The sequence below is a fragment of the Terrapene carolina genome, unplaced genomic scaffold (assembly GCF_002925995.2).
Source record: "Terrapene carolina triunguis isolate 2854851 unplaced genomic scaffold, T_m_triunguis-2.0 Scaffold580, whole genome shotgun sequence".
Taxonomy (NCBI): domain Eukaryota; kingdom Metazoa; phylum Chordata; order Testudines; family Emydidae; genus Terrapene; species Terrapene triunguis.
This window is the reverse complement of record NW_020664931.1, coordinates 4,555,432-4,566,633: the sequence shown is the minus strand read 5'-3', so window position 1 is coordinate 4,566,633 and position 11,202 is coordinate 4,555,432. Positions and strand designations below refer to the sequence as shown.

The following is an 11,202-nucleotide window of genomic DNA, read 5'->3' as shown; positions in this document are numbered from 1 at the left end:
ATAGATCGAAAAGCGGCGCCGCTCGGCAGACAAAGCCCCTTCTCGGCTCCCCCCATCCTCTGCAGCCTTAGCACGCCCCCGGCCCCGCACCTGTTTTCCCCTCCTCCTCTCCCCTGAACGCTCCCGCCCCCCTGCTCCTCCCCCTCCCCTGCTTCCCACGAATCAGATCTTTGCGGGAAGTCTGAAAAGAAGCAGGGGCAGGTGGGCAGCAGCAGGTAAGCTGGGGCGGGGGGGACGGGAGGAGGGGGGCTCCGGGGAGGCACAGCGCGGCCCAGTCCGGCCCCGGCCGAGCGGCTCCGGCCCCGGCTGGTCCCAGCGGCTCCGGCCCGGCCCGGCTCGGGCCCCGGGGCACCGGCCCCAGTTCCGGCCAAGCGCGCCGGCCCGGCCCCGGCCCCAGCGGCGCCAGCCCGGGTCAGGCCCCAGGACGGCGGCCCTGGTTCCGGCCGAGTGTGCCGGCTCTGGCCCTAGCCCCAGAGACTCCAGCCTGGCTCGGGCCCCAGGTGGCCGGCCCGGCCCCGGCCGAGCACCTCCGGCCCCGGCCGGCCCCAGCAGCTCCAGCCCGGCCCGGCTCGGGTCCCGGGGCACTGGCCCCAGTTCCGGCCGAGCGACGCTGGCCGAGCACCCCCAGCCCCGGCCCCAGCGGCTCTGGTTCCAGCTGAGCGCGCCGGCCCTGACCCCGGCGGCTCTGGCCCAGCTTGGGCCCCAGGGTGGCGGCCCCGGTTCTGACTGAGCACGCCGGCCCCAGCGGCTCCGGCCCGGCTCGGGCCCCAGGGCGGCCAGCTCGGCCCCGGCCGAGCACCTCCGGCCCGGCCCCAAGCCCCTCGACTCCGGCCAGAGTGCAACCCGATTCTTGGGCTCTTGTTAAAGCCGGCCCTGGTCAAGGGACGGGCGGGGGAGGTTGGATGGGTCTGGAGTTCGAGGAGGGGGCTGTCAGGGGGGCAGGGGTGTGGAGTGGGGTTGGGACAGTCAGGGATAGGGAGCAGGGGGGGTTAGATGGGTCGGGGGTTCTGGGGGGGCTGTCAAGGGGGCAGGGGTGTGAAGAGGAGTCGAGGCAGGCAAGGAGCAGAGGGGGTTGGATGGGTCAGGAGTTCTGGGGGTCCTGTCAGTGGGCGGGGAGCAGTTGGATAGGGCATGAGAGTCCCGGGGGTCTGTCTGGGGGCGGGGGTGTGAATATGGGGTGGGGGTGTGGATAAGGGTCGGGGCAGTCAGGGGACAGGTAGGGTCCTAGCGGGGCAGTTAGGGTGGGGGGTTCTCAGGAGGGGGCAGTCAGGGGACAAGAAGCAGGGAGGCTTAGATACGGGGTGGAGTCCTAGGGGGCAGTTAGTGGCAGGGGTCCCAGGAGGGGACAGTCAGGGGACAAGGAGTGGGGGGTTTGGGGGTTCTGAGGGGGGCAGTCAGGGGGTGGGAAGTGGGAGGGAGTGGATGGGGGCGGGGCAGGGCAGGGGCGGGGCTAGAGCGGGGCTCCTCCCCCCCGTGTCCTCTTTTTTCATTGTGCAAATATGGTAACCCTAGGTTATGGTAAAACCATGAAACTGACATCCCCTTTTTATTTAAGTGATTTTGTTGAATGTTTTCTTAGAATTTTACACCTCAGTATATTTCACAATATAGCAGTACACAAGAGATGAGATACACAGCCACATTTCAAATGTATTAAGTTTAACAGGGTGTCCAAAATCCACATTTGGGTGCATAAATCAGGACTTAGGTACATAAAATTGAGAGTCACAAAAACTTGGTTTGTGCATCCCATTGTGTAAAATTTGTATATCTAATGAATGTAATTGTGGGCCAACAAAAGTAAAGAAAGGTTGATGCAGATACGTACAGATAGATTTAGCTAAGATGATAATATATATTACTCTGATTTCTGATTGGTGTCAGCAACAAACCTCCAAATTTTTGGAAATGTTATTCTGCTATTTTTAACACAGCTACAATTTATGGATTTAAAAGATGTCAAAAAGAAAATTATTGATTAAGGATATATCAGAGAGAGAGAGAGATAACGAGAGAGAGAATGCATCAAGGATTAATTAAAATTAGAATAAACATCAAAATACCGCTGGCTGGAATATGGTGACCATTTATTGGTGTTTTGTTTTGTTTGTATTTTAAAAAATAAATCTGCTCAGTGTCAAACCTCTGGGAACATGTACACAATTTAAACTTACTGCACATCAATTTCCAAAATAGCATATTGGCTTTAAAACTGTGGTTTGTGGTTGAGTGTATTAGGGCCTACTAAATCATACCCTCAGTTCCATTGGGCTGGAAAGCTCATTGTTATTTTGAGCTCATTATCCCTGTGTCCTGGAAGACACCAACAAAACTAGAGGATAATGTTTCTATGCCCTCTAGCCAATTGCTCTGTAACAGTTAGATCTATGAACTTTCACGACAAGAAAACTATGACCATTGTACATCGAATATGGTTTTTGGCGGCATATCGTCATTCTTTAATATATTAATGCGTAGGATAGGATATTACCAAGATACACACATCCTGATTTTTGTCACTTCAGAAAAGTGTCATATACATAATTTATTTTCTAAGTTGCTGCTAATAAATAACATTTTAAGTATAATTCTTAATTAATTAATATAAATGTTTTCCTCACTGTGTTTCTTTGGATCTGAAAGATAAAAAGACCAGAAAGGCATTATATTTCTAACATGGGCCTGGAATAAAGAAGTGTGCTTGGCACTGAGTTATGGTAACATGAGACATTTGCTGAGCTTATGGTATTTTTCTTCACTGATGGTGTGGTTTGACTCATCTTGTCATGCTTATGTGATTTTTGTTGTCTTTTCCAGTTAAGCAACCTGACAGAGATACATGATCAGATCAGTGGCATGGCTCGCTGTCCATACAGTCCTCAACACAATTCCACAGCTCTTCTCACTTCCAGTGGGGAGTTATATGCTGCTACAGCCATGGATTTCCCAGGAAGGGATCCTGCCATTTACCGCAGTCTGGGGGCTCTTCCTCCTCTCCGCACTGCACAGTACAACTCCAAGTGGCTCAATGGTAAGTATTGACAAGCCTCAGTGCTTTTGATTTTGTTATACCTCATTTTCCCCTTATCTACATTCTTCAAAGCCTATCCTTTGAGTATGCATGGTTTTGAAATGCTTTTTACTTTAAAAATTGTTTCAAAGCTTTCCAGTCTTTGGAATGTGACACAAAGCAAAGTCCATACATAATGCAGCTAACTGTACCTTGATGCAGGACTTTGTGGGTCATAATTTTAAAAGGGTCAACCTGTCTACTATTTATGCACATACAACAGTGTGTACAATATTGTTACTTGCATATGCAATCAATAGAAAATACATGCACAAACACACACAAATGTTTATGCTTTCATTACAGCAAAACACTTAGGCAGAGGATGGCCACTCACGCATCCCCAGAATTCCAGTACTTCTGGGAACGGCATGTCCTGCCCTCACCTGTGTGACTCCATCCCCACCAGTGTGAGGTCACTCCACATGGGAGCTGCCCTTTTGACGAGTGCACCGGCAGGGGCAGGGCAATGTGCTCTTCAAAATGGCACCTCCCCATCTGGAGCTGGACAAAATTATGTCCCATTTTGTCTCAGTACTGGATAGGAGACAAACATTAGAAAAGTAGAACTGTCCAGCTTAAAACCGGACAAATGGCTTGCCTACTTAGGCACATGATTAACTTTAAGCATGTGAGTCTCATTAGCTTCAAGGCCTATATGTGCAAGATGTATAAGAGAAAATATAAATGTCATATTTTGAAATTTCAGCCCCAAAGAGACATTGTGCATCAGGGTAGAAATAATTCTTACTTGAAAGAGTTCTTTTAATTAACTGATCCTTGTAAAGTAAAACTGAACAAATGATATAAATGGGAGAGTGCTTTGTTTAACTAACTGTTGATTCACTTTTCATACTTTGCACTCTTTAAGTCATGATGTATAGTTCTGGGTGCTTATCCAAACCACTTTGGTCTGGAAATCTTGATGTATGATCATGATGTATGAGCACTGGATGTATGATATTCTCAGTATACCAGGTAAATGAAGCAGTAGCAAAGTATGCATGTTTTCTGTAATAAATTTATATGAAACTTGCTTGATGAAAATATTTATGAAAAGTATTGTTACTGCTTCTGAGCCTCTGTTAGCCACTTTTAAAATCTGTGTACTGATGCTTTTTACAAAGATTAGTTCTGAAAATAACTGAAGCCTTGGTCTGCCATTCAGCATATTGGCCTGAAAAATTATATTTCAATAAATATTTGTTTTGGTTATTAAATACTTAAATGTTTTTCCATTGCTCTGTGTGATTCTTAAAAATGTATCTGTTAAATTATCATATAGACATCTATAATGAACTGACCAAAGACTCATACAATTTTACTCTTGTAGCACGTATTACCCAGATGGAATCAGGGAAGGGTGAAAATACCTAAGAACTATTTTTCTGTGCTTATGCAGATATGAAACAGCCAAGCAGACCTTATTTTGAACCATTAAACATTTCCCGTGCATAGACCTGGCAAACTTCCCATTGACTTCAATAGGAGTGTGAGCAGTCCGATAGTTTGAATGCCAAATTTTAGTCTAGAGTGAATGTTTACAGCAGTTACAAATACATGAAAATAGATGTAGAGCAGAACCTTTAAGTCTAGGCACTTTCTGACAGCACTATACTTCTGTGTATTTGTTTAACGTTTAAATTATTGTGAGATGAAACATAAATATAGCAGCAGTTTGCAGAAATGTAGAAACTTGATCATAAACTGCTGTGGTGACGACGCAGGAAAGGAAATAGAACACCAGGTCTGTGGTAGCTAGAGAGCTTTTCAAGCCTCCTGCAAAAGCCTCTCAGGAAAAAACCTTTCCTGGGGTTTTTATTCTTCTCCTTACTTTGTTTACAACTTATCTGAGTGGTTACATTCTTGCCCATTCAGAAGGCAGGCAGTAAACATGAGCATGAGATTACAAACCCATCTTTTGAGCGCTTGAACAGCCAGCTACAAAGATGATATCATTGTTGCCAATAAGTTTTCCAAACATAGGCGCTAGAACAAGGTCACTCCCGCTTCATTGCCAAGGAAACAGTTTGCCGTTTTCTTGGGCTTGTGATTAGGGAGGAACACATTCCTACAATAAACAACATATACTTGTCTGTACTGGCAGACATAGAGATAAACTGTGTAGCGTTTCTCAGGTGTGCTTATATAGGAAAGCTCAGTCTGCCAACTGTAGTAGCCGATCTTGATGTTCTTCTGTTAAATAATTGGAAAAGCAGAAGCAAAAAGTAAACAATTGGAATAAATTGAATTCTTCTGGCTCTCTTGGTAGGGCTTTGTCTTGACAGGCAAAAAGGGTGTGTTTTTCAATTATGTTTGCTTAATTGAGTTAGCTTAACAGGATTGATTGAAAATCCCATTGAGCTGCAGGCTAACTTATTTGAAGCTGTCCATAGCTTAAGGAGGAAGACTAGACTACAATATGGCCAAATACTACAGCTAATAAATTCACTTTCCAAGGAAGTTTTTCTTTGTCACAAATGATAATCAGCTGATAAGGACTTCCTGCTGGGAGAAGCAGTTAAATGGTGGCTTTCACTGAGGCACAACACTATCTATTCATTTATTTTAAACAAAAGTTGCAGGTGTTTCTAAAAAAACCCCCTGTAATGTAGTATAATTGCACATATCTATGAAACCCTCCTTGGGGCTTGTCTATGCTAGGAAGATGCATCTTGTTTTAACTTGTGTCAAGTAACACAATACTGACCACAATACTGCAATCAGGTACACTTGTTTAACTCTTGGAATGTGTGTGTTCCCATGGGACTATTCTCAAGTGTAAAGTTAAGCACATGCATAAGTTTTTACAGGTTCAGGAACCTAGGGTTAACCATGACCAGTTGACATGATTTTAAATATGACAGTGCTTGTATAAAATGAGTGCTAAGTTGTGTTGAACATTGTGTATTACCATGTGTGTTAGCACATATGAATGAGTTTTCCCAGTGCAAACAAGCCTTTAGAGAGAGCCTGGGAAAATTAATGAGCTTTGCAATAGGCTCTGAATGTCAGCAGGTTTCAGAATATAAAGTATGAAAGATACACATGGTATGATTCTGATCTCATTTTACATCAGTGTAAATAAAGACAACTCCATTGACATTCATAGTTATAGCAGTGCAAAATTGGCATGAGAGGAGAGACAGGCCCTCTGTGTGTGTGATACTCTTATTTACTCAATATTTATCTACATATCTAAGGTGTTAGAACTAGTCACTTAACTAGGACTCCCCGGTGGCAGAAAAAATATCCTTATTACCAGGTTTTTATGTTAACCATATACATTCTGTATTGTATCCAAAGGACAAAATAAAATCTATTCCCTAAAATGATATCAGTTAATCAGATTGACTTTATTAACATTTTCTCTACTAACTAGCTTCAGCTGTACCTATTAGCTCTCTATTGAGGCCCACACTTCAACATCAAAGCTTTTGTCTGTTTGGATTTAAGTCTTATCATCAGAACACAGATTTTAGCTTTAAGAACAAATATAAGAATTGTAATTAGAGTTTGTTGAAAGCAAATCTAATAAAAAGTTGGAAGCAAAGTTTTACCTAACTGGGACGGGGAGGGAGGTGGGAGCACCTTAGGGAGCATCAAGTGTCAAGATACTGGTAAATTCACCTGTTGTTATGTCTATCTGCCTGCCCACACATAACTTGGCCAGTAAATCACACTAGTTTTGCAGCACTGGAGCACAGTGGAGACTTTCAGTTCCTACAATGAGAGAGTGGAATGTATATACAGCAAGAAAACTATGGCAGTTTGACTAATTGGAATGGAGGCTTCCTATCAAATGATAGTTATGCAACAGTTGTATATAGTTACTACACTTTTATTGTGTGTGCATGCATGTTCACATATGTGTGAACTAGCAGCATTGCAGTAGGAAAAGATCTCTTTGGTGCCTGACAGTTCAGTCATGGAAGACATTCTTTTATCTAACATGGTGGATTTGCTGCTCTGCAGATCATGATGGCCTTTTGCTGTGAGATCTTGCCAATATCCTAAAATTCAGTTGGCTGTGCTGTTTGTTTATTGCAAGATAACTGTAAAGGGGTGGACCTCATTCCTTTTAGTGATTAGTGGGCTTCTTTCTGAACAAATTCAGAAGTTTGGGAAGCCTCCAGTCAGGCTGAAGAGAGCTGCCTGCATTAGCATGTCACATATTTGAGCAGCATACCTTTACCACTCCCTCTTACTTAGTGTGGAGGTTCTTGACATTGGAAGATCTATAGTTTCACCATAGAATAAATCCTTATCCTAATTTTCAATTTCAAAGGGCCCGCTGTCAATGGGGCTGCTGAAAGTAGAGTGGGAAGGGAAAATATAGCTTCTCCTATGTTGAGGATGTGGCAGACTGGATCCTATATTCTATGATGAGATTACATCTATTGGAATTCCAAATACCAAGAAAGGGAATAAGTATAAGGAGAGTGTCCATCTCCACATCTGTATTCCCATTCAATAGGTCATTGCTACAGATGTGTATATTTGTTACCAGTCTCCTTGCATAGGAGATTTAATGGGTTTCAAAATAACCCAGCTAGAAGGAACACCCAGGTATGCAAAGCCCTGGCTGGGTTGATTTAGTTGGGGATTGGTCCTGCTTTGAGCAGAGGGTTGACTAGATGACCTCCTGAGGTCCCTTCCAACCCTGAGATTCTATGATTCTATGGAATTTTCTATCATGTGTTACAAAATATCATTATTCACAGTCCTTCTGAGTGGGTGGAAGGAAAAGAAATCTTTTGATTTAATTTAAAGCTACACTTGGTATAATGTCCAGTCATTCAGTTCTTCATTTAGTAGGCTTCCTCTCCAGAACATAAAGTTCATAATAACCTTGTTACTCATGCCTTTTAGGGAGCTTGTTGACTGGTAGAGAACTTTACAAAAACACATAATGACTAATAAGTGCACTTTATATTTCTTCACCGTTTCATGAAAACACTTTAAGAAATTCAGCAAATAATATAATATAATAACTTGTAACCCTTGTGGTTTCCAGACCTAGGTCAGTTGTTCATAGTATGTCTCTTCAATCATTGTCTCAGCGGCAGTGGGAGTTACACCCCCAGCTCAAAGTGAAGACAATACCACCAGTCTTTCCTTTAGAAAAAACAATGTAATAAAGAGTGTGTTGCTAATCTACAACTGGTGTGCTGCTTAAATATAACACAAAGCCTCATCACATTCAGGCTGGCCTACAATAATATGCTCCTAATGGGCTTGCCTTGAAACTGATCCATAGGGCATGTCTACACTTACTAGTAAATCGGCACTGCTGCAGTTGATGCAGCAAGTGTTGATTTAGTGGATCTGGTGAAGTCACGCTAAATCAATGGGAGAGCACTCTCCCATCAATATGTGTACTCCAGCTCCCCAAGAAGTGTAAGGGAAGTCCATGGGAGACGCATTCCTGTTGACACAGCACAGTGTAGCCACCGCGGTAAGTGGATCTAACTAAGTTGACTTCAGTTACGTTATTCACGTAACTGAAGTTGCATAAATTAGATCGATTTACCGCGGTAGTGTAGACCATCCCACAAGGTGCAATAGATGTAGAACTTATGCTTGATTACCCTTTACTGTAGAAGCAAAGGAGCTGATTATGGTTGCCCTCGACAGACTGCACTGGTTTCCAATATGACAAAGGATTTCAGGCAGAATTTTAATATTAATATATAAACTCCATTATCTAGGCCTTACGTACCTATGGAATTCCTCTCCTGCCCAGCATCTACAGTCAGTAGGGACATTTCTCTTTCAGTTTTCCTCCCAGACAAGTTCTGCACATATATCTCATTGTCAGACTTTAGTTCATGCTGCAACGTCTGCCTGTACATTTGGCAAAGAAGGGGGCAAAAAGGTCAAAGATAAGTCATGTTTTAAATACCTGCTAACTCTCCCTTTCCATTCTATCCTTTTGTGTAACATTAGGAACTGAGCCCTTCTTTTGGTTAACTGGTTCATCTTTGGCAACAATTGGTTTCTCCTATGCCAGACTCCTTTGCCTTTTGTGATTATGTATTTGCGTTGCTTGGTTCTCTTTGACTAGTTTGAAATCCATTGTATTTGTTTTTATGACACTGAGACACAATAGGTGCTATTTCAATGTTTTAAATAAGTAAACAAATCTATTTCAAGTGTCTAGCTACATTGTCAGTAGACAGACAAATGACAATTAATAAGTGATCTGATATACTGTGCAGCTCCAAAAAGGGACAAAACCATAAAGCACATTGGAGAGACTTCCAGCTGTGAAAAGTACAGGAGTGTTTGGCTTGTTCTGCTCTGTTGGCAGACAAAATATCGTGGCATTTCCATACCACTGTGTACATTTGCTACATTAAATATATATAAGTATTTGGTTTGGGAGACTTGTGCAAGACTCTTAAAATAGTTCTTTTGAGGTCCTTTTTGGCATATCTAACATGAGAAGCTTCTCTAATTAGAATAAATACCTTCAATGTTTCTAAGCTGTTGTTGGTAAAATTCCCCAGTGGTGCACTAGGGAGAGGTGTACAATATATAGTACAGGTCTCAACCTGCTATAATTATTGTTTGGCAGTGTTCTCTACATTCTGGAAATAACTTGTATTGCAATTTGGACATGTGGGGAGAAAATATGAGCTAAGAGCAAAGATTAATCCTTTCATTCATGCTGATAAAGATTAATGCATATGGTTATAATAATTCAAGATCATCCTTCAGTTTTTAATAAAAAGGACTATGTTGCCTAAACAAATCTTTTCTTACCAAGAAGTAGTCTATATAATTCTGGAACACAGTATTCTTGGGGTTATTGCCATTTTTACTCTTGCTTATAAATCTGAGATCTGAGGGCAAATATACAAAATATCCTGCATATACTGCCAGTTGTTGCTGGTTTTGCAAAAAAACTAATTATTTCTATTTGGTTATATTATCTTTTTTTCTGTAAGTAAAATGTAGTTTTTACTACTGGCAATGTGCATTTTTTCTTTTAGAATTTGGCAGAAAACTGTAAAAGAAGATGCAAATGGCATTCTACCCGTATTGTAAAACATGCATGGCTATCAAAAATCTTCACAGTTACTTCTTTGTGCACACCTTGTCACTTGTAAGATCCCAGCTACAAAAGAGATAAAAGGATAATCACTTGAGCAGTACAGAGCTTATTATACAGAGTTAAGCATTTTTGATTCTATGCAGTTTAGGGTCAACACACTACTCAGTATATTACAATATTCTGTTTTCAAAAGTTGAAATAAAATATATTTTAAAAATAGAAACTTGTAATCCTACTTATTATATGGTCCATCACTAGTGCACTTTCAGTGCTGCCGTTTGGGAAAACACAAATAGCAGAGATGAGCTAATGGCCACAAATCTTGATGTCATTATGTCAGTGGCAAACCACCTATGACTTGAGTCTGACTGGAGTCAGGCTCACCATTTTCTAAACGGTGGGTACTTCTGGACAAAGGTCTTTGTGCATGATCTGGAGACATGTTTAAGATACATTAATGGGGAAGCTTGGCTGTGTGATGCCTGATACACCCTGTCAAGGCTGTATCCCCACTTTGAACTTTAGGGTACAAGAGTGGGGGCCTGCATGAGGACTCCTAAGCTTATCTACCAGCTTAGCTCTGGTCCGCTGCCACCATCTCAAGAACTCCCTCCCTGGGAAGCCTTGAGAAACCTTTCACCAATTCCCTGGTGAACACAGATCCAAACCCCCTTGGATCTTAAAACAAGGAGAAATTAACCATCCCCCCTCCTTCGTCCCACCCTCCTTTCTCCAACTCCGGGTGAATACAGATCCAAACCCCCTTGGATCTTAAAACAAGGAGAAATCAATTTGGTTCTTAAAAAAGAAGGCTTTTAATTAAAGAAAAAGGTAAAAATCATCTCTGTAAAATCAGTATAAAGAATAACTTTACAGGGTAATCAAACTTAAAGAGCTCAGAGGACCCCCCCCCATGTCTTAGGTTCAAAGTACAGCAAACAAAGATAACCACTCTGGTAAAAGGTACATTACAAGTTGAGAAAACAAAGTAAATCTAAGACGCCTTGCCTGGCTTTTTACTTACAAGTTTGAAATAGGAGAGACTTGTTTAGAAAGATGGGGAGAACCTGGA

General features: G+C 42.4%; 1 protein-coding gene across 1 annotated transcript in view; it reads left to right on the top strand.

The window, feature by feature from the left end:
• Positions 1 to 11,202, top strand: part of SEMA5A (semaphorin 5A) — a 668,054-nt gene that overhangs the window by 369,549 nt on the left and 287,303 nt on the right. Inside the window, exon 6 of the mRNA XM_026659123.2 lies at positions 2,818 to 3,031. Within this exon, the coding sequence (XP_026514908.1) occupies positions 2,818 to 3,031 (214 nt within the window). The remainder of the gene's footprint in view (positions 1 to 2,817; positions 3,032 to 11,202) is intronic.